The following is a 23,740-nucleotide window of genomic DNA, read 5'->3' as shown; positions in this document are numbered from 1 at the left end:
CTCACACACACACACACACACACACACATGCACACATTTGTACAAAAAGACAATTTAATTGGAATAATCTGCCATGGCAAGATATGCCCAAAATTAGAGAAATTAAAAGGCTGGCACAGGATCAGGCACACTCACTGATGCAAGATTACAGGCTAAATACAATGGCACGCATAAACAGTCTCACACACACTCGTACGCAGACGTGCGTATATGTGCTCCTCTCGGTGGAGCTCAGCAGCTCACAAACATGACCAAATGCCTGAATTCACACAAATAGATACAAACTTACACATACACATTCAGGCTTCCTGTGCTACATGCTGGAAAAGTTTGTTACTCTCTCTCTCTCTCTCTCTCTCTCACACACACACACACACAAATAAGGTGACCTTTGTTGTTAACTATCTGTTTGCCAAAACAACACCCAATATGACACACACCAGTTCCACTTCCTGCAGCGCAGAAAAGCATCTCTTCCTGAATGACTAATAAACAACTTGAGTCTTTCACACACTCATCACTGACTCTGCATTTGGACCTCTGCCCTCAACACAAAACATTATTTATTGTACAAACAGGCTTTAATTTCCATTTACTCCACATTCTCGTAATTATGTTGCATATCGATGGACAGAAGTGAAATAATCACATCTTCATAATTTCCTCTGTAAATGCTGATACTGACGTTGGTTATTTCACTGCAAGGGTGCCACATGTGAAGGTTAACACATGGACTGTAACTGCGAGGCTTCCTGCAGATGCAGATTGAATACATCACTCTATTTATATCTTTGCATACTGTATTTACCATCAACTACAAAACTCTTCCTAAGTGTATGTAAAAGAAGTCGAGCACTGTTTATTTTATGCTTAAATTAAATGTTTCCAGACTTCTTCGATGTTTTCAGAGTAAACGTATCCCGATCTTTGACATCTTCAAAGGGAAATTAATGCACCTTATTTATCAAAAATACTGTGCACTACACACCAGAAACAAAACCTAATAAAAGGCGGTATAAGCAAACCTACATCACTCACTCCCTAATTACTAAAAAGCTCTTTGTCGTTTTTAATTTTTCATTTAAAAAACATTCATCCCAGAAAAAGAAAAAATCTCAGACTGCTGGAATGTTCCTTCCCAGGCCAAGTTTGCCCTTTATTAGACTAGACACGGACGCCTAGACTGGGAATGCTGGTCCAGTACAGATACTCTGGAGTACTGGAAAAGACAGGAAGGAGTCAGGGCCAAATGGCTGACTGACTAGTTGGGTAAATGACTCGAGAGGATCTGATCTTAGCTCAGAAAAATGCGTTTGGTCATGCTAATGGCCCTCCAAAATGCTTTAGGCTTTGGCTGATAAGACAGTGGCAAGCATGTGTGTGTATTCACATTCTGTAACTTTTAAGGGACTCTACAGCTGAGCAAATTATGTGCAGTGAAGAGGAGTTTCAGCGTGGGACATAAGAGTTAGATATTTGGTGCAAGTTTGCAACGGGTGTATTCATTTGTCATTGGGTTAAATTCTTCAAGCATGCTTGTACTCCACAAAATCTTATTTGAAATTTCCAGATGACACAAAAATGTTGCTAAAGACACCACAGATATGTTGAACTATGATTTTATTTGTAAAAAAAATATACATTTATGCACGACGCATCTATAATTCCTGTGTTACCACATAAATAAATGAAAAGGAACGTTTCACATGTCCTAATCCCTTGCTGAAAGATCAAAAGCACCATACACACTGCGCGCTCAGCCGTGCACCCCCTAACCTGAAAATAACGGCAGACCTTTAACTCTTATTGTTTACTAGAGACTATCCACAATACCAAAAAAACATGTCCAGAATCTCAGAACATCCCCTCCTGGGTGTTGCTTTTCAACATGAATTGTTAATCAAAAAATTAGGACCACAAAATATAATGCTGAATCTGGGTAAAGCAGAGAGAGAAGCTCGGTCATAATTTAGGTAATTCAAGAGGTCTCCACCTTCCAGCGTTAGAGCAGGTTAATAACAGAATATGTGCTGGTCTGATCTAAAGCTGCTGTAAATCTTGAACAGACAGATAATCAGCGTCTCCACGGCGCTGGACTGGACTCCTCTTTAAACTGCAAAAAGCTGCTGTTTCTCCCAATAAACACACAGGAGCCCATAATGCACCCCTCCTCCTCCTCCTCCAAACTTTACGCACACACATTGAATGCTCTCTCAGGAATTCATCGTGCAGTCATGCATACCCTGTTAAAATCTCCCTTGGACCTATATATATTGTCACACAGTCATTGTGTCGTACAAGCACTCGTCCACACTGACGTATGCAGGAGGGGGGGAAAAAACAACAACAATAAGGATAAATAGGTTTTTACAAAATGAATTTGGAGATGAAAATTCTTCACTTTTTTTTGCAAAGAGAAAATTTAGTGAATAGTTTACACATAGGTGCTACCAGGAACCCATTTCACACGCACACACACACACACACACACAAGGCATTTGTTGACATCATCTCAGTGTCAACACTACAAAATAAAATGAGTTGTACAGTGTTTATTACTGGAATATAAAACCCTAATAAACATCTGCCTTGATGCCAGTTTATTTCGGTCAGTCGTAGAGAATTTAGCCTATGCTCCAACACAACGTGGCACAAAACGTGTGTGTATGTGACATGTGGCATTTGAGCTACTTACACTACACTAATGTCAGAGTTTATACAGCGGTCTTCAGGTTGAGTCCACCTTGTTCAGCACTGCGTTTGCACCGTATGTCAGTATGAGTGTACGTAGTTAGCAGGCGCGCGCACACACACACATACACACACACACACACACTGCAGCTCATCCCTCTCCTCAAAGCATTTTATGGGTGTCTGTACGGGCGCAGGGGCTGCAGTGACGGGGACATACGCGGGAGAAGGAGGAACGTGTGATGATGATAGTGAAGTGTGCCATAGCCCTCGTACACTTCAGCGTGTTAGGGCGCCTTTGCCCTTAACTGGGTCACCGGGGAGAACACAGTCTCACATGAAACAGCACCAAAAAAAATACATTAAAAAAAGAAAAGAAGATAAATCTCTCTGCTGCTACACACACTCATGCTGTGGTTTGTGAGCTCATGAGTGTGTGGGAAGTGATTTAACAGACAACTGACACAGAAAGAAAAATATGTTGTTAGGGTATTTTAAGTGTGTGTGTGTGTGCGTTACATACAGACGCATCCATTGTGAGGTAGCATGAATACCGCCAGCTGTTTAGCGGATGACATATCTGACTAATAAAGAAGAAACAACGAGAGCTGAAATTTGTGCATTCTGGCTCGTATTGATCAGCAAGGAAGGTTGGAGCATAGATCACAGGCGACTGTTCCTGTTTGGGACCAAATGGCAGAACTGCCAATGCCATATCAATGGCCAACAGCTCAACAAGCTATACAGCACCAGGGCCACACAAGTGCAACAATTAATAAATAAAAAAAAGAGGAAATCTGAACCTAAAATGTAAAAACAATTCCTGCCACTGAAAAAATACCTAAAGACAAACATGACACAACTGTTAAAAACTGCCTAGTCAGAGATGTCAAGGCTGCATCGACACTGATTGCAGGATTGCTGTGCAAAAAAAGAAAAAAGTGTAGTGTTGGCGATGGAAGAGACGAGAAAACACGGTGTGCATCTTTTTTTAGCTGATCTCTGAGAGTACTACACAATGTCAAAGGAGTATTATGACTCGAGACAGTCAGGCGGTCTGCCGTGCTGCACGGTCCTCGGTAACAAACACAAACAACCGGTTTCAAGTGACGCTTTATTGTCCCCTTATAGACGGTCCCAAGTCTTCCTTATACAGCGATTCTTGGCATGCAAATACTCACTACAACGCCTGGAGTGCACGTATCCACTCCGGGGGAGGCTTCCTTTTAATGGTGCCAGTCACTCTAATTTAAAAAAAAAAAAACTTGGGAAAAAATAAATGAAGCAGAATCTTTTTCGTCTTGGTGTTTCGCTCTAGTAAGCAGCTCAGTAACGTTAGTAGTAGTGGTGGTTGTAGTAGTGGTAGTACGCAAACGGTAGCGGATACAGCACCCAAATAATGACACCGTGAGTCAGAGCGCAGGAAAACTGGGTGCAATTCGCTCTGTAGGTGTTATCCGTTTCCTCCTAAAGTGCGCTTTTTTAACACCGAGCGAGCCTGTTAGTAAACATTTGGGCTGCAGTGCCGCAAATAGGTCGGTTGTTTTTCTTTCTCTCTCTCTCTCTCTCTCTTTTTTTTACTACGCTAGCGCTGCTCCACGCAAAACTCGTAAACTAAGGTCAAGAAAAAGTACTCCACACTAACCTCGCCGTTTTAACGGAGCTGAAATGTTCCGTGGGTGTCCGTGGGACTGCGGTAAAAACATTTCAGAAAGTTTTTAGGCTGTTACACCCCCCCACACCCCTCCCCTTTCTCTCGATACTTCCTCGCGTTGTCACTCCATTTCTTCACACGGTAGCGGAACAACCGAACGACCGACCGTTGGCAGTTGGCTCTCGCGTCGTGGTAACTCGCAGCTCCTGAAAATGGAAAATTTAAGTCAGTTTAGCTTCACTGCCGTGTGCCAACTTAGTTTCAACTCACCCAAACAGAGCTTTTCACCACTGGCCAGAGAAAGATTTATGGTCTTATTTTGCCGATGAGGAGGCTCGCGTAACTCGTGGTAACATCCCTCGGCTGTCGGCTGTGGTGGCTGTGCGGGCCGGAATCACTCTTTACTTTTCCTCCGCAAAACATGTCTTTCCCCCACAGAAACTCAAACAAGGATATAAAAAACTATCGCTCTTCTTTTCCACTACAGTCACAAAATGGTGAATGAACCACTAACAGCTGGGCAAACCGACCAATGAGAGGTCGTTGACAGGTACAGTAGCCAGTCAGCATCGGCGCCAGAGATCAGTGGGTGTGGCGGCCTGTCAAAGTCCACTTGACGGACTGGGGGGACTAGCGAATAGTGAAGTGGATGCTGAGCTAGACCGGTGTCCTGTCCCAAACTTTACAGTATCCAATAAGAGGATTGGGAACCATAGGAACAGCATGTGGGCGGGCCGAGAGGAGGGATCAAATGACCCAGAGCCAATAGAAAGGCACAAATGCCCCCTCCCCTTCTGAAAAGGAGTATGTTTACCATAATTGACAGCACAAGTGCCATCCCCGAGCAGACAGTGATAATGCATCAACGGTTTGTGCTTATCCACAAACAGTGTGGTGCAGCGGGAAAGTAGCGCCTCAGCGCGGCTTTACTCTCGCTGTCGGTCCCACATCGAAAATGTGTTTTTTTCCCTTTAATTATCATTATTATGTCATCGCTGCTCACAAAGAGTGAAAACGAAGGAGCACAGAAAACCAGTGCGCTGTTTTCAGAAAGTTAGTTTAGGAGCTGCTCAGATGTTTGTGTGGCGCAGCCGACGCAAACCACTCTCCCTTTTTCTCTCAGCAACAGACGCTCACTTTCAGCGCCCTCAGCCAATCACAGCGCGGCTTCTGACGTCGGCACCCTCTCCGCCCTGCCCACTACTGTTAAAGTGAACGGGACTAGTACAGGCTGACGTCACTTCACCGGCAGTCTATTGGACAGGTGCGCGGCGTCTCGGGGCCAATGGTCGCGCGCGGCGGTGAAGTCATCACGAGTGTTGCCACCAGCTGGACTGTGGGGGCGTGGACTGGCGTAAACTCGGCTAACCCCGTGTTTGCAACTTTGCAGGCAGTGGTGGTGGTGGTAATGGTGATAGTGATGCTGGTGGTGGAGATGAACCTGTGCACCGAGCACTGAAAGATGTTTGAGATGATAGCACGTGCCATCACTTTGAAGCATGGCACATTCTCTGTGACCTTTGACCTTCGCACAGAGGAAGGCAAATGCGGCTGCTTTGCAAAAGATATAGTGGCATAATAGTAAACATTACATAATTCTCTGCTCTGTGTGTGTGTGTGTGTGTGTGTGTGTAGTAAAGACCAGACTCACGCTGAGGCAGACAGCCTGTGCGAGCTCACGGGGGCGGCGCCCCCTGCTGGTGAGAGTGGGTCCACACGCCAGCTCGGCAATGAGTGGAGATGTGTAGACCTAAAAACAGAAGAAAGCGCTGATTGGCTGAGGGGAGCTATATGCTTTGTATGAGTATGACTACTAGTGTGCGTTCGTGCGCGTGTTTTTAAGAAGAAAGACTGAAGGGAGGGTAGAGATAGTTTAAATGTTGGTTCAGACTGACATCTAGTGGCGATAGTTTAACACTGCAAGTGATGGCACAATTCACAATTACTATTATCTTCTTTCCCAAATTGGTGCTTCAGGCCCCACGTGACTGAGTCAAGCGTGTGCTCGTGCACGCCTGATAGGCTTGCTTCATCCCCAGATCAAAGGTCACATCCTCTTCTATTTTTCCTTTTACTTTGTCTTGTGTTATTAAATTAAAAAATTAATTAATTAATTAAACACATTCCTTAGGTTTTTTTTAATGAGTCTTTTATTTCTGCAAATTACTTGAGTTTTTCAAAAAAAAAATTATTAACTATAATAAGCATGCTTTTAAAGTACTGTGAAAAATAAATCCCAAAACTTCCATTTTTGTCCTCCCACTTTCCAAATGAGTATCAAATACTGTCTTAATTTTCCTCATCTCCAAACAATCCAATGAACCAAGTAAACAACACTCTGGAAGTTATGAGTCATGTAAATGACTCATAAGCCTCATAAGGCAGAAAGCCAGCGACCTCCACACTAAGAAATCGATCAAATGACAAAGCTTCTCCTTTGCAACTTTTATATGTGTATATTTTTTATACTTTTATTATTTTTTTACTCTCATTATGTATTTCTGTCCACTCTCCCAGGGGATGTTTGGCAGCCAGACCTGCAGCTGATAACCAGTAAAGATGGAAGAGCTTCACACAGCTTATTATAGCTTATATAATTATAATAAAAAGTATGAATTATCTACATAAATACACATCATATAAAATTGTACTCACATAAGCTTTTATAAATTCACTCAATGTAAGGAAAATTATCAGAGACACTCTTTTTAAATGACTTCAGACATTTTCAAGCTGTAGATAGAGGGTACGCTGTTTCATACTAAGGAGCATGTAAAGTACTATTTTATAATCTTACATCAGGAGTTTATCCTGGTTTGTTTTGGATTCCCCAGAAAAGCTTTAGACCAGCACTTAAAGTAAAATCACCAGCTCTGGAAACACCAAGAACTTAGGATAAAAATGAAAGCTGATGATATTGACTACCGTGGCCTTGTCAAAGCCTTTTATCAAGTCAATAAAAAGAGGAGGGTGAAAGTGTGGTCATTCATCCACCCAAAAGCCCATTCTGAGCCAGGAAAAAGCACTGTATATGAATTAATAGAGAGGAAGGTAAAGTAAATAAGATGAGGGCAGCACAGATTGGAAACACATGAGCTTTTAAGCTAGCTGTGCCGTCCAATAACACAAAGGCAGAACCTTTTTTTTTTTTTCAATGCACTGCAGATGTCTACATGCTGACCTGAACTACTGATGCCCTTCGAGGCTCCGCTGATTAAAAAAGCAATGATGTTCAGAGGTTCATCTTTGACATATAAAGCTTCTAAGGGGCACATCTGCACCCTCCAGTGTTGCATACAGTTTGCCTGGAGTGACCCTGTGGAAGTGGTAATGGATTGAGCAGGCCACAAAGTCAGACCATTTCAATTCACATCTGCTGATGGCTAAGCTGACACCCTTTTCCACCTGTTAACTCTCATTCAAATGCAGAGTTTCTGCACTCTGTATCACCTCCACCTTCACCTCCATCTCCAACCCTCCTCTCATGTTGTTCCTGTCTGCTTTGTTTTGTGGCGAGCTCTCTGACTTTACATGTTCTGTACGCCACTAGAGTGCATTTTACATTGAGGCAAAGTCTAAAAAAATGGAGAATATATATATAAAAATATCTGTAATAGCAGTTAATTCAACCCTTCTTTTATAAAGCTTCTGAATTAAAGGTCACTGACTAGTTCATTGCAGAACTGTTAACCACATGCCATGGTCTTCTTCGCTTGGTTGTTAAAGTACTTGCAATATGTACTCAGCCTTTTAACTTCACTCAGTCACTGAGTCGACCATGAACTCCTAAAGTTTGGCCCAGGCTGTGTCATGCAACAGGACAATGATCCCAAATACAGCAGAATATCAATCCAGAATGAACTGTAAAGAAGAGTGGGCCAGAATTTGCTGTCACAGTGGCTCCGCCGCCCTGATATCCCCTTGTTTTGTTTTCAGGGTGCTTTTCACGTTTTTTTCCCTCATGCAATTGTACCTTGTTAGCAAGTCCCCCTTGTGTTGAACTCTTCTCCATAGGACCCTGACCTCTGACCCCTCACCCTTAACCCTCTCCCTGTGTGCTCATCACTTGGCTGTCAGTCAAACACCACAGACCCTCCTCTCCTGCTGGGCTCTGCTGTCAGACAACAGCAAAGGAAACACTGAGAGGGAAGAAAGAAAGAACATTAAGTGGAAAACTTTACTAGAGAGCAACAACTTAGTATACAAGTTGTATTTCTAAAATATTTGGTCCAAAACAGTAACTAGTTTATGGTTAACTCTTCCCATGTTGTCTGTTAAACAACACCAAACACATAGTCAGAATCACATCGCACAAATCTCTCGCCTCAAGGTTTAAAAGCAAGACACTCACATTAGCATAACCTCTGACCTGTGACCCTCACCTTGACCTTTCACCCACACATTCCTGCCCCATCAAACTCAGGACAGGAGATAAAGATAGAAATTTAAAAGGTTAAAAGCCTCTCAAACCAGCAGCTCTGCAGTCATGAGGACAGCAGGCTGCAATAAAAAATAACAATAAAACTCTGATATTATTATTCAGTAAAACTAAGTTTGGATTTATTCTACTATGAAGTTATGGCTTCAACTGACAGTCAGACAATCCCAGCATGAGGATGGAGTCTCTACAACAACACAGGCTGAGCCACGATAGCAAAGTTTAGCATTATTAGCCATGTTAGCGGCATGGCTGCAAGGATTTTCATATTCTTGGCTCTGTGTGATCAGCCCAGAGTATAAAATGCTTTTATGGTCATCTCAGGAAGACAGTTCAGCCTGATCCACCTGAGGTTAAAACCCTTTGTTAGTGAGGCTCGTCCAATCACAAAAAGTTGTCTCAAACTGAACACAGACTTAACGAGAGAGAAATTGAAGCAGCTTCTTTCAGACTGAGGATGAAGCAAAGGGCTGCCACAAGTGAAAATATGGATTATTTTGAACTATGAATCATGCAAAGCTAGTCTATTTGAGTGCAACTGTTTTTTATTTCATCTGTATACAAACACACAATGATGTGAGACAGCTGGGTGACGACGGACAGGTGAAGACAAACAATGAAGAGGAAATAAAGCTTAACACATGGCACAAGACATGTTGCACCACCCAAGTAAAATAGCAAATAAACAACATCAAAGCAGAAACACGAGAATAAGATCAGAGGGGAAATGATGTGGAAACAAAATGTATACCAGAGAGAACTAAAGAAATTGCCTAAGGTAACAATTCTACAAGAACTCACTAAAAATGTAGACGTACAAAGTACAAATCCAAAAGACAAACTCTATAGAGAATTTAAAGAAAGTTAGAGGGTGTCGAGCATAGGTCAGAAGGTAGAGCTGATCATCTACTAAATAAAATGGTTGGTGGTTCAGTCCAGCTGCTCCAGTCTGTATGCCGAAGTGTCATAGGGCAAGACAGTGAACCCCAAATTGTTCCTGTGGCATTCATGTGTGAATGTTACATACAAGCACTTAGGGATAGATAAAAGTGCTTGTACGAGTGTAAATGAGGCTCATAGCATAAAGTGCTTTGAGTGCTCAAGTAGAAGAGTGCTATATTAAAACCAATCCATTTTATCTAAGCTAGTTTTAGACTGGTAATTTTAATTGTGTGGGTTTATTAGGGCTATGGCAGTCTTGCAGAAGTTCATTGTCTGAAAAACATTTAAAAGTATAGATGCTGTCAGGTTAGCTGAAAACACAGTCTGACCCACAGTAAATCACTTAGTGCTACATCAATGAGGAAAGATTTTCATACATCTTTAACAAATTCACCTAACACCAAAGCATGGAAGATGGTCTCCACCACTAAAAACACATCAAAACAAATCAGCTGGGAAGAGCTAAGTAGAAATTTTGGGTTATTATCACCAAACAACTTATTTATGGACTGAATTTTCAATTATAGCAATTAAAAATGTATATATATTTTATTATGGCCCTGCTACAGACTGGCCACCTGTCCAGGGTGTACCCCACCTCTCGCCCTATGACAGCTGGGATAGGCTCCAGTGCCCCTGGATATATATTTTATTATTTAAAAAAAAATATTTAAAACATTTTAAAATATTATTTTCAGTGGCAGAAATGAGCTTCCACACAGCCAAACTCTCTTGTACACACATAGTTTCACTTTTTAATTTCGTTTTTAGTTAACTTTAATAAACTTGATTGATGACCTGCAACTTTTTCATTAACTTAACAGTCAGTTAACTTTCCTCTAGCACTGTCATGACCCCAAAAAATTAGCATTTAGCTAATACATTTAGCTAAAATGTCAGCTAAAGGCAGGATGTAAGCTAATTTAGATGCTGATAAAACAGCTAGGTGGATTTCTTTTTTCAAATTAACCTATAAACATGTTTTAATTCAATGTGTGGCCCTTTACTTACTTTCTTAAATTGATGCTGCCCACTCTGGTTCGCACCTACCTGGGGAACTGCTGACTTGCCTGTCCTCTAAGCTCCATTTTGTTTTAGGTGCTTTTTAGCATGTTAGCAATTAACATGCTAACTTGAGAAGGCTAATATTGTAAACAGTAGCCACACCATAACATAAACTCATGCAGACAAGTTTCCACGTCAAATAATTAATGTGAATGATTCACTAAAGTCAGGAAGACAACTGAAAAAGACAACTTTGATGAAAGGGGGGTCCACATATAAAAATATCACATTAAGTATTTGGAGGACCGGGAGAAAATTTCATATAATTATGTTAGCCAAAATTCTGTCAAAAATATGGTTTAAGGCTGTTATTATTAGTTAGGGTTTGTTCCTGGACCATAGCAACTTGGTGGATAAACATTAAACTGGAAGATTGATCCTGTGTGAGTTGATAAGTCTGGCCAGAGTTCTTCTTATTCTTATAATGGTGTACAACCAACTCATTGCTGGCGGTCCTTCAGTTCCTCCAGTCATGATGTCCTTTTTTTAACTACTCTTGCTTTCTGATGACATGTTAGAAATGGGCGAATCGTAGCTTGTTCTTATAATGCTTGTTCTTCGTTATTTGTCCTTCCGGCAACATTGTTGGTTGAGTTCTACCAAGACTAATTGGTTGGTCCTTCTTGGTATTGACAAAATCTGTCTCGAGCACCACTTGTTCATTTCTGCGACTACAAGTGACCACAGAGAAAATCAAACTGTGTCCAAGTCTTCTTTCCAATAACAGATAAATGTCTTATCCAGTCACTTTATCCAATTATATCATTATTGCCATACCGTTGTGTTTCTCCTATTGATTTACAGTGTTATTTAGACACTTTTAATAGTTTATTTGCACTGTTCATATTACTGCAGATAACTAACACTCAGGGGTTAAAGTGAGCCGAGTGTGCTGGCCATTAATGTCAAATTAGTTCATTTGTCATGTCCTACAGTGACCGCATGGAGAAACCTGCTCAATAATAAGAAAATAATGACATCCCACAGCCACTCATACCCTCATTACATTGTTTTTTTTCCTCATCCCTGTGATGCTTCATAATGCAGATGGAAAGTTGCGGTTGCACACTTCAGCATCCAGCTAGCTATAAAGAAAGAGGAGGAAAAACAGAGCAGGTACATTCAAATGCAACTTTTCAAGCAGCTCCACAACTATCAGCAAACACACAAACTGTTTCTCGGTTATTGCATGGATATAAAAACATTTTCTCCCTCTGGATGTTTTACTCTAACATGATCTTCGCTGCTGCAGGCATCTCCCAGATTTCCTTCAGATCCATGTTTCTCTCTCTCTTCTAATGTTCCTGGTTTTGCTAAAGCATTCTTACATAAAGGGCCCAGCGTCTTTGAATAGATTTGTACAACAAATTTGAGCACCCTTCACTTCGGGCCTCGAGGGAGGGAGTCTGTTACTGAAGGGATGGCAATGCTTTTTGTGTGCCGAGTGTCAGGAGAGGGCAGGTTTGTTCCTGTAGCTTAAAGAAGGAGGCAGCTCACGATGTCTAATAATATCTGATAAACGGTGCACTCAGACTCTGTGAGGTTAGGGATTTAGGGAGGTCATGGCAGTTCACAGTGGCATTAAACCCACAGATAAAACCACCTTGAGATAAAGGAAACGTATAACAGTCTCTCTTATGTATAGGTTAATGCAGTAGTTCAAACGGCCACTGTATGCTGAAGCGATTTGCACCATGACCCCTCAAAGTGGCTGCAAAAGACACAGAAAGCGTATCAGAGTGTCTTTAAAGTCTGACAAGGTCGGCATCCATACGGGCTGCAGTATGGTGAACAGTAGGCCTTTGTGCTCTCTGCATTCTTGTTCACGGTAACGTTACACCGCTCAGCTGTTACTCAGGGCTCACGTCATGCCCCAGAGCTGAAGACAGGAGTCTCATGGAGAGGTGTCCTTGGACACACAGATTCCTCCCTGCATTAGAGAAAAGGTGAGGAAGATCAGACCAGCTGTGCACATTCAGTACGCCAACAACAATCTCAGCATTAACTGCCATCTTGTTACCTCAATCAAAGAGGTTATGTGATTAGTTTGATTCGGTCTGTTTGTTTGCACATAACTCAAACAATTAAGAAATGTACTTTATAGGGCATTAAACAAAATAAATTAGTGTTAATGTATGGCTTGTTTGGAAGAGTTACAACAGCTTAGGTTTGCAAAGTTGCATTTGCATAAAACGCAAGACTTCTGGAACAACATCCAGATGAGAAGATGTTTGGTCAGCCAAACACTGCATATCACCACGAACACCTCATACCAACTGTAAAGCACGGCGGCGGAGGGGTGGCGGTCTGGGCTTGATTTGCAGTCGCAGATCCTGGGCGCCTTGCTGTCACCAAGTTGACCATGAGCTCCTCTGTATGTCAAATACTCTAGAGTCAAATCTCTCTTAACAGCTAAATCTTGGCCACAATTTGGTCACACAGCATCTGACGACCTGTCTTAAAAGCCACAACATAACGTTTTAAGAGGGGCGTAACAAGAAGGACGATGATCCCGAGCACCGCAGACAGTCTACAACAGAATGGCTGAGAAAGAAAAGAATCGCAGGTGTGCTTAAATAATCAAAAATGTAGGCATATCTGTTGATTTAGTGGATAACAATGATGTGTCATGCTCACTGAGATCATTTATGAAAGGTAAAGAAGCCTGAAAAGAGAAAAAGCAGACAAATCCAGGCAAAAACTGATCTCTTGAATATGTTCACCTGATAGTTATATACCAACAGTAATAAACAACGTGGATTAAATCAACAGAAATTCTTATAATGTGCATTTTAAGTATCCCAACAACAGGGGGAGACATTCAATCTGAAATGACCAAACACAGAGAGCACAGTGGAGCTGCTCTGTATTGGAGGCGAATACAAGTGAAGGTTAAAGTCTGTTTTTTACAAAGTCCATTCTTTCCTCTCACAAAGAGAAACTTTACAATGGTTTCTCTTTTGGGGTCAAATAGGTTAAACAGAAGTACTGGCGGGAAAGGAAGCTGAAAAAGGAAATTGAAGCACCAGAGCTTCAAACAAACCACATCAATGTGCGCTCACACATGTCTGTGTATCGTCACTGTGAAAGTGCTTCACTCCTGTGCGGTGCAGCTTTTCTCTGTACGGTGGAGGATGTGGTGAACTTACTAGCAGGCCTTCGTATGTTTAGTTACCGTACCATAACTCTCTCAGAGGATGCGACGGTCACGTGTGCACATTCAGAAAGGCTTCTTGTTGTGCAGCGTGTGCATAATGCACGGGCTGCGGTTACATGCGGAGGACGGAGCTGGCTCTGCACAGGTTTCCGCGAAAGCAGGCGTTCAGAGGAAGCGAAGGCAGGGGGATGTGGCACAGGTGAGCGAGCACATTGGTTCCTGTGGTGTCTCTCTCTTTCGTTCTCTCTCTCTCTATGGAGCACCTGGATGGCTGGTGTGTCGACAATGGAGGCCGGGATCACGCACAATCACACCTGCCGGGACCCTCACCAAGGTTACATAACTCACATGTCACACACTGACATACTTATGTGAGGCTTGCGTGGCAGTTGCTCCTTTAAAGCAACACTTGTTTTTAGTCGGCTCATGACCCTTAAGTGAAGCAACGTCTATGTGACACACCCTCCCGGGTTGAATACATCCTATTAACACTTCAGCTGAAGTGATTTCCTCCTCGAAGTCTGTGTTCGCTGAATAACTCAGAGCCAGAAGCTGTGAAACGTTTCACTCGAGCTAAAGATCAGAAGACATTTGCGCGGTTTCTTTTTGCAGTATTTATCTGACACACATGAACATCAGCGCTAAATGTACGGCCACAGACTCTTTATTAGGTATGCCTCCTCAACTGCACGTTCACACAAATATCTGCTCAGCCAATCACATTTCAGAGTTCAGTGTATGCAGATGTGTAGACATGGCCAAGATGACCTACTTGAGTTCAAACAGAATGAGGGCTTTCCCCCATCACCCATGTTTACAGAGACTGCTCTGAAAAAGAGCAAACATCCTGTGAGCAGCTGTTTTCTGGACCAAAATGACTTGTTGACATCAGAGTTCAGAAGAGAATGCCCAGACTGCTGCAGAAGAGCATCTCTGAATGGACAGGACGTTGAAGCTGGAAGCAGATGGTCTGCTGCAGCACTGGGTGCCCCTCCTGTACGAGAAGCTGAGGCTGCAATCCTCACAGGATCAGCGAAACCAGACAGCAGAAGATTGTAAAACTGTTGTCTGGTTTTGGTATGCCATGGAGATATAAGGCAGTTCAGAAGGCAAAAGGGTGTCCAAACCAAATACTTGTATTACCAAGGGTGACGTTTATTAAAAAAATCTGCAAAGAAACTGGAGAAGTGACATCATGGAGCAGAATTGCAGATTGAGGTTAGTGCTGGCAACGGGATCCCACCATAGTCTGAACCCTGGTGGTGCTGGTGGAGGATGATGCTTGATTAAAATTTTGTGAATGAGCTCAACAAATTTAAAGAATGGATCCTCAGAGAATGCAGGCAGGTAGACTGTTGGACAGAAGTACGGTGCATGAGCCGTGACTGACGGCGTGGGAAAACAGATGTGATGAAGAAAATAGAGCGGCAAGAATAGCCCATGCAGAGGAGTATAAGAGAACTGATCTTCCTTATTGAACTTAATTATAGAGTCCCACGATTCAACAGGTGTAAACAGTTTTTAAGATACTGGTGCAACAACAGCAGCAGCTCTAATAAGAGCCCTCACACAGCAGAACGAGAGGCTTCTGTTCACTCTCAGGGCTCGCGTTCCTCTGTAGGCTGCATCTTCACCATAAGAGTCAAAGGAACAGAAGGTCTCTGAGGTTTTAGTCCTACTAAAGCAAAAAATAAAAATGTTGTTGAGTTTCTGTTATTCCTTCTTTTCAGTTCATTCAGCTCTATATTGCAATCTGTGCTGTGAAGGGATCGCATCACAGCCACTGCGGTCCTGGATATCTCCCAACATGCTACAAGTTTCCGGACGTTGCACTTCTTAGTACAAAAAGGAGCTTTATTGACTAAAATAAATTTGAACAAAGAACGCACAAGACTAAACTGTCAGGAGAATCTTATAATCCAACAGGGGAATTAAAAGTAAAGTCCATTAACTCGACTGAAGCATGGAGAAGGAAAAAAAGGAGGAGGAAAGCTGGGAGAACAGGTGGGAAAATAAGGAAGCGCAACCAGACGATTTGAGAAATGCATGAGGTTTGAACAATGAGACACAGGAGGGAGAAATCAGTGATCAATAGGTGAGGACGGCCACACTGGAGAAAAATGAGAGGCTGGCTTTTAAAAGTGAACAGGAGACATTTATGTCTTAATGGATCCTCATTTATCCAGGTGAGGAAATCCCACAAAGTTGATTCTGTTGATCTGGACGTTGGAGTAGAGACTAAAGAAGTAACTTGGTTTGAGTGACAAAACATTTCGTCCAATGAAAGCTTTAAGTCCAGATGAATAGAATCAAATTCCTGGAGTGACACAATGACAGACGAAGAAACACTCAGGTCACCAGAAACACCCAAAACTCAACAAAAACCTGGGATCATGACACAATAATTACTCATAACATTAGATTAAAATAAGGTTTTAACCTCCTTTAGGACTAATAAAAGCTGCATTTTCAGCTGTTCATTCAGTTCCTTTGCTGCAAAATACAACAAAAGTTGGACGCCTTCAAATAAACGTCACCCTGCTGACATCGGAGAGGTGCTGATCCAGATTTAGAGAGATTATTGGGGGATAAAGACACTGCTTAACTTCCCCATGGATTTTATTCTTTCAAAGAAATACAAAGATTTAAGGTTAAAACTGAGTTGTTTGGGTTTTCATTGGGAAAAACACATGATCACCTAATGAAAAAAACAATATGCCAAAGATAAAAATGACTTTCAAAATAGTCTGCAGCAGAGATTTAAATGTGGATTTCAGGAACGAGCTTCAGGCTTTGACCCACAACATCCAATGTGCAACAAAATCATATTCTGTAACCTAATTTACGGCTTTTATACTCTCTTTTGCTTTTTTAAACTAAAGTTTAGGAAGTGTTTGGGCTGTTGATTGCCCACCTCATTAAAAATCTAAGAAGGCCATTTAAGGGCAGCAACTCCTCACCATCACTCCCACAGCTTATCCTCGTCTTCCTCCTCCCCACAGACAAAATGTGCCCGTAAGTGTGCTTAAGACCAGGCAGCTGCTGACGTCATGGTTAAAGGTACCCGAGTGATCCTGATGAGAGCATTATGTGGGTGAATGGGCAGCAGCACGCAGACAAAGTGCTTCCATAATGACGGCTAAATGTTTAACCTGAGAAGCTTCTGCAGCACAGCGGCCGTGTGTGTGTGTTTGTTACATCCACTTAGCTAACAGAGACCAGGTCAAGGCAAAGATGGACTTTTCCTCTATAACTGTTAAATTCAATGAAGAAGATTCATTGTTTTAAAAGAAGAATGTGAGAGTGAATTTACCCCATGAATGAAATTTGTGTGAATGTACAGTTAGCTCCGTAAGGATTTGGACACCACCGCAGTGGATTTAGAATTAAACCATCTAGACATGATTGAAATGCAGCCATCCAATTATTTTTTACTTGGTCTGCCACAAAGTGTTAGGCCATGTAAAAGCACAGTGGGGTCAGTGGATGTTGAGGCTGATAGTTCGCAGAGGTCACCGACTTTCTGCAGAGTCAATCGCTACAGAGCTCAAAACCTCAGGTGACTGTCAGATTAGCTCAAGAACAGTGTGGAGACAGCTTCATGGAATAGGTTTCCATGGCGAGCAGGTGCATCCAAGCCTCACATCACCAAACGCAATGCAAAGTGTCACATGCAGTGGTGTAAAGCACGCTGCCACCTGACTCTAGAGGAGTGGAGACATGTTTTCTGGAGGGGCAAATCACCCTTGTCCATCTGGCAATCTGATGGATGGTTGCCAGGGGAACGGCACTGCATTGTTATAAGTGTAGGGTTTGGCGGAGGAGGGATCACGGTGTGGGGTTGTTTTTTAGGAGTTAGGCTCGGCTCATTAGTGTCAGTGAAGGAAACTCTTAATGCTTCAGTATACCAAGACATTTTGGACAATTTCATGTTCCCAACTTTATGGGAACAGCTTGGCCCCTTCCTGTTCCAAGCAAGGTCCGTAAAGACATGGATGTGCAAATTTGGTGTGGAAGAACTTGACTGGCCTGCACAAAGTCCCGACATCAGCCTGACAGAACACCTTCATGATGAATTAGAGCGCAGACTGCGAGCCAGACCTTCACGTCTCAGTGTCTGACATCACAAATGTGCTTCTGGAAGAATGCACCTAAACTTTGTGGAAAGCCTTCCCAGGAAAGCTGAAGCTCTTTTAGCTGTAAAGGTTGGGTCGACATCAAATTAAACAATATGGATTAGGAATGGGATGTCAGTCAAGTTCACATGCATGTGAGGGCAGACGAGTGAATACTTTTTGGCAATATCTCAGTCCCCTGACGGCCAAAGAACAGCGTCTTTACTGTTTTAGAAACACTTTGCATTTATTATAATTAACTGTAATCCTGAAATACAAAAATCCCTTCTTTATGACTGGTGGCTCACTATGGATGAGACAAAAAGTGACGGGTTAATCTCTTTGTTTACAAATAACCAGGTAATAAAACTCCACTGTGGGGATTATGTGGCGTTAATAAAAATGAACGAAGAAGAAGAAACATAAACAAACACTTTGAGTTTGATATTGGGTTTTAACCAGTTTTAATTAACCCTGATTACAGCTTAATTACAAGTTTGGGGAAGAAAATAACATAAAAACACGAAAGAAGTGGAAAAATTCAATGTTACATCATGGTATTAACTCTCGTCTCCATCTGAGTGTTAGGTAATTACTGGGGGAGGGGGGGGGGGTGAAAGACTGAAAGATAGACCTTTACATGGTAAAACAATACACGTCTTTTAAAATGATACAACATCCCCCCTCAAAAAAAATGATAAAAAATATACAAGCAAGAGAGAGAAAAAGTAAAATTATAAAATTAAAATTACAAGACAAAAAAAAAGGATAAAATCCCCCCCCCCAAATAATCCTCCACTGTCCCTCCCTCTCAAAACCCGATGTTATTTCTCTGTCAGCATCAAATATTAGACATTTTAGTTATATTACATCTGCAAAAACTAAAGACAGCAAAAAAAGGGGGGGTGGTGTTGGAGGCTAGAAGGTTTGAAAACAGGGAATGGAGTTTGGGGTCGATCAACATCATCCAAAGTGATGTACACAACATAAAAAGCAACAGCTAACAGAGCCATGGAATAATAACAATAATAATATTAATCATCATCATCATAATGCCAGCTGGAGAGGTAAATAACCCAATGAGAACAATCACAACATCAGAAAAATAAACCGAGAAACCTTTTCTCCTTCTTCTAAATAGAGAAATGCAATCTTTGTGCTGTTTGTCTGCAGACCTGAAACAGGATGAGGGAGAGTCTGCGTCTCACCCAGACTCCGATCAATCGCTTTGCCCCCGCTATATATCGCGACAGTCAGATCGCGCTGCCGTTAGCAGGAAGTCTGACGGCGCCTGAAGCAGAGCGAGGAAAAAAATGAACAGCGAGAAGCGCGAATGAAAGAGAGAGAGAGAGCAGAGAAGAAAGAGAGACGGATGTCTTTCTGTTGCTGAGATATGAGAAGTAGTAGAAGTAAGGCAGCTGTCAGTTCAGATACAGACACAGGGCCTGGCGGGTGTGTGTGTGAGTGTGTGTGCGGGCTGTGACATGCTCCCGTCCAGACCACGGGGGTCTGAGGAGCAAATTCGATCAGCCCGGCTACACAGACCGCCTGCAGGCCATCTATCTCACAGCTCGCCGCTATAGATCCGTCTTGTTGCTGGCCAGGCAGGAGACAGACCCCCCACCCCCAATCGGACGCCTGGCTGGATGCTGAAACATGTCACAAATATATGTGTTTCATGTGTGTGTGTCTGTGAGAATATGCATAGTTTGAGGAGAGGGTGTCCAACTGATTAACCCCATCCCCGAGCTGCTGTGAACTTTGGAGCATTGCCCTAACTGATCTAAGAGAAGAGACGGGATTACTACTCCACGAATAACCCGCTCACACACCCTCACACACTCCCAGGCGGCCTGCAGAGGTGGCCCAGGGCCAGAGGGGGGCTGGGAGCTGAGACCAGGGAGAACCCTGCTGAGGCGAGCTGGACTGCAGACAGGAAAGAGCAGAACGCTGCGAGCTGAAAGGGCAAGCTACGAGAAACAAAGTGAACAGCAGAGTGAACCACACATCTGACTCATTAGCAGTCTGCTCGAGTCCTGATGGGTTTTTTTCTTTTTTCTCGCCGTTCGTGTTCTTGTGATAGACTGGCCTGCGCTGTTTTCCTCTGGCTCGTTTATCTATGAAACAAATGTACAAGAAAAACAAACAAACAAAAAAAAACCCTGACCCACGCCCCCTCCACGTCCTCAGTCTGCCCTCCATGATACCATGTCACAGAAAAAAAAAAAATCCTGAATCAATCACGTCATCAAAACGCTTTTTAAAAGTTTACTTCTGTTTAATAATTTCCTTTAGAATATATAAAGATATAATCTGTATGTATGTTTGTTAGAGTTCAGTTTGCACTTTTGTACATGCTATAAAAACAAGGCATAGAGAGGCAGAGTGTGTGTGTGTGTGTGTGAGCAGGTGTGTGTGTGTGTGTGAGTGTGAGAGAGATGCTCCCTGCTCTCTCGAGCTCTCACACTCGTAGCTAACAGGCCCGCCAGCCTCACACGCCATCAGGACCTGAGAGGGTGATGCGCTACAGAGAGCCGGAGGTTTGGTCCGAGGGAGAGGGAGCATGCTGAAGGCAGTGCTGTGCGAATGTGTGTGTGTGTGTGTGTTTGCTGGTTTAGTTTAACACTATCTATGATTGTTAGACGAGCTCTAGCTGGTGAACTAAGTTTCTGTGCTGCTGAGGGAAATAATTTTCAGTGTACAAGCCATGTTAGGTGAGGTAAGAAGGCTGGTTAACAGCTGCAAAAACCCTTCCTCCTCCTCCTCCTCTTCTGCAGCCTTCTTCATCATTTTCCCCTCCTCACATCTCCCTGGGCTGAACTTGTGTCTGTGAGCAGAGTTGTGATATTTCCACAGGTGGTCCACAAGAGAAAGAAGGGCAGGACAGCAGAGAGACAGAAGGTTATGTGAAAGTCAGAAGCTCTCAGAGAAGAGTCAAAAAAAGTTTGTGTGTGTGTGGCAGTGAACAGATTTTGGTGTCCGTAGTCACTGAGTCCCATTCACTGTTGGCCTTTCTTTCTTTTTTTTGTTGCTTTTCTTTTGTGTGTGTGTGTGTTTGTGTGCGTGAATCCAATAAACGTACAGCAATAGGCTTCCCTGAGTGGAGTGGGCCAGTTTTAAGAGTCAGTCAGACAACACCCAGCACCCCACCGCCCTCACCCCCTCCCACCTGTATCAGTTTTAGAGACTTTTTCCTTTTGATCCAACAAACATGTTCACAGAGTGATCACTCTGAGTAGCCCTCCCTCCTCCCCTCACACTCTTCCCCCCCACGGTTTTAGATACAGGCACTTAAAGTCCCGTCAGTTTGTAGGAAAAAGTGGCGTGGGTGTGCACATCATCATCATCATCATCCTGGATCGTCATTAGGGAGTGTGTGTGTGTGCATATGTGTGTGTCCCCTGAGGAAGGTGCTGACTGGCTGCTGATCCTACTGATGGGGAGGGGGGGTTGTGCTACAGGGGCAGGGCATCTGTTAGGAGGTGAACTTGATGATTCCAGGCCAGTCATACCGTCGCTGTGCCTGGTGTGGCGTCTGAGTGAGTCCCTCCTGCACACGGCTGCGTCCCAGAAGAGCCCTGATCCAGATGAATGATCTGGCTTTAGGTCTGACACAAAAAGAGGCAAGAGTTGGGCAGTCCAGGGCGTCAAATAGTGGCCTTTTTTTCTCTGTCTCCCCCCAATTAAAGCTGCTTGCATTGCAGAGATATGCGTGAAGTGTCGTTTGGTATTGGTGCCTAACCCTTTTCTGCAAGTACTCTTGGTGCCTAAACCTCAACCGCGAGTAAAAATGAAACACAGAGCAACCAAACGGGTCAGCACGCAGAGTATCTTGTACTTTCCCCCACCACCAGGCTCGCTTTCGCCGGCAGAAAAAACCAAAAAAAACCAAACTCAAAGTCATTTCAAGACTGTGTACAAAGGTGATTTTCAAAGCAAGAGAGCAAACGCGATTTAAGCGGTATTTCTATTCTCACTGCAGGAGTAAAGATGCGTCGCTGTTGTTGGAATAATGCTGACACGAATAAAAAAAATGTGTTATCTGCTTTTAGTTTTCAAACAAATGGTGTTCAAAGATATTTTTGAGGGTTGCAAATGTGAATGATTTGGTTTTTATTTTTCTTGTTTTTGGAGGGCAGTGCATCTTTTTCTGAGACGCAGGCTGTCTAAACCCGTTCAGTCACTACCAGGAACTCTGTATGCACTGTTTACACCAGGGGTAGAGAACTCCAGGCCTCTTGGGTCAGTGTCCTACAGGTTTTAGATATCACCCTGGGTCAACACACCTGAATCAAATGATTAGTTCATTACCAGGCAGCTGGAGAACTTCAAGACATGTTGAGGAGGTAATTTAGCCATTTAAGTCAACTGTGTTGGATCAAGAACACATCTAAAACCTGCAGGACACCGACTCTTGAGGCCTGGCGTTCCCCTACCCCTGGTTTACACTGTCTTGGTGTTATACGACTAAGAATAAACATAAACATTGCATCATGGACACCAAAAGAGACCTCACGCGCATCTGTCTGTGACACCAGCGGCTGACAAAATGGCCATATTTGGCACCCTGAGATGAGAAGGTGTCGGGCTGTCTTTGGGGCGTTACTTTCATGTGTATGTTGACGTGTGCTCTCGGGTCAGTGGAGGTTTCTTGATTCTAGTTTGTCAGTGTGAGGAGAGGGAATTACAGAGGAACCATTTACATACTCCTGCACCACCTCCTGCCCTGCCGGAGCAGTAGTGTTTGGACTGAGGCTCTCATCAGCAGTCTTTATTCTCCAGAGACAGCTGTGCAGTGGCGCGGTGCAGCTCGGCAGTCACCCTCCTGTGCAAGGCCAGGGGTGCTGCTAAAGAGCCTTCATACGCCAGCATAGGAGGACTGTCCCCGCCTCCGCTGCCCGTCCCATCCTCCTCCATCTCCATCTGTCCGTTACTTTGCCTCTCTCGCTCCCTCTCCTCCTCCGGTCGTACTTTTTTATCATCTGACTCCTCCTGCGAGGCCTCCATGCGCTGGTCCTCGCTCCAGCGCCTCTTGAAGCGCAGCTTGAGAGGAATGCACTTCGTCTGGGGAGCCCCCGCCGCGGGTGGCTGAGATGGGGGTGTGCTGCTCTCCCCGGGCTCGGCGGGTTCACTCTTGATGACGGGCAGCATGCGATGTACGCCGGAGTGCGTGTGCTGCGAGGTGAAGAAAGGCATCAGGCCGGGTGGAGGAGGAGCGGGGGCTTTGAACACATCTTCTTCTAAGTCCTCGTCGGTGTGGGGTTGTTGCTGGGCCCGGGCTGAGCCATTAGGAAGGTGGTGGTGGTCGGATGCTCTCGGGTGGCGAAGGGCGAAGAGCTCAAACTCTTCATCTCTTTCATCTGGGTCTTCATCGCTAATGTCAGTCACCTCCACCTCTTCCTCGGAGTCTATGTCAGAGATGGGCTCCACCTTCAAACAGAGGGACAAGGAAGTTGATCAAAAATATAACTTAAAAAAGGATTGCTGTTGGTAATTAAATATATAAATCACAAATAAATACATAAATTTACTAATGCTTAAATCCCAACCTGACTTTAGTTGGGAGAGCTGTCAGAGTATATAGAGTGACTCACTTTAATATTTATTGTTTTTTATATCCTTCATAGAGCTTGATTACATGCACGTTTAGTTTGTGAGCTGCAACTGGCCAGACTGAC

The 23,740-nt window shown here is 43.4% G+C and overlaps 2 protein-coding genes across 8 annotated transcripts in view; both read right to left on the bottom strand.

Moving 5' to 3' along the window:
• cicb (capicua transcriptional repressor b) overlaps positions 1 to 6,095 on the bottom strand; it is a 42,479-nt gene extending 36,384 nt beyond the window's left edge. The window contains exons 1-2 of one of the 6 annotated variants that reach the window (XM_040030185.1): positions 4,616 to 4,983; positions 4,337 to 4,551 (exon numbers count right to left, since the gene is read on the bottom strand). The gene's annotated coding sequence lies outside the window, so the exon portion shown is untranslated. The other 5 variants (XM_040030186.1, XM_040030188.1, XM_040030187.1 and 2 more) reach the window with 5 other exon arrangements.
• Positions 6,096 to 18,509: 12,414 nt separating this feature from the next.
• Positions 18,510 to 23,740, bottom strand: part of erfl3 (Ets2 repressor factor like 3) — a 62,395-nt gene continuing 57,164 nt past the window's right edge. For both annotated transcript variants that reach the window (XM_040030200.1, XM_040030199.1), the window contains one exon: positions 18,510 to 23,492. In XM_040030200.1, coding sequence (XP_039886134.1) covers positions 22,824 to 23,492 — 669 coding nt within the window. In that variant the 3' untranslated portion in view covers positions 18,510 to 22,823. The remainder of the gene's footprint in view (positions 23,493 to 23,740) is intronic.

Source organism: Simochromis diagramma, unplaced genomic scaffold, assembly GCF_900408965.1.
Source record: "Simochromis diagramma unplaced genomic scaffold, fSimDia1.1 OVJJ01000361.1, whole genome shotgun sequence".
In the NCBI taxonomy this organism is placed as follows: Eukaryota; Metazoa; Chordata; class Actinopteri; order Cichliformes; family Cichlidae; genus Simochromis; species Simochromis diagramma.
The sequence above is the reverse complement of the archived record's forward strand: the minus strand, read 5'-3'. Positions and strand labels throughout refer to the sequence as shown.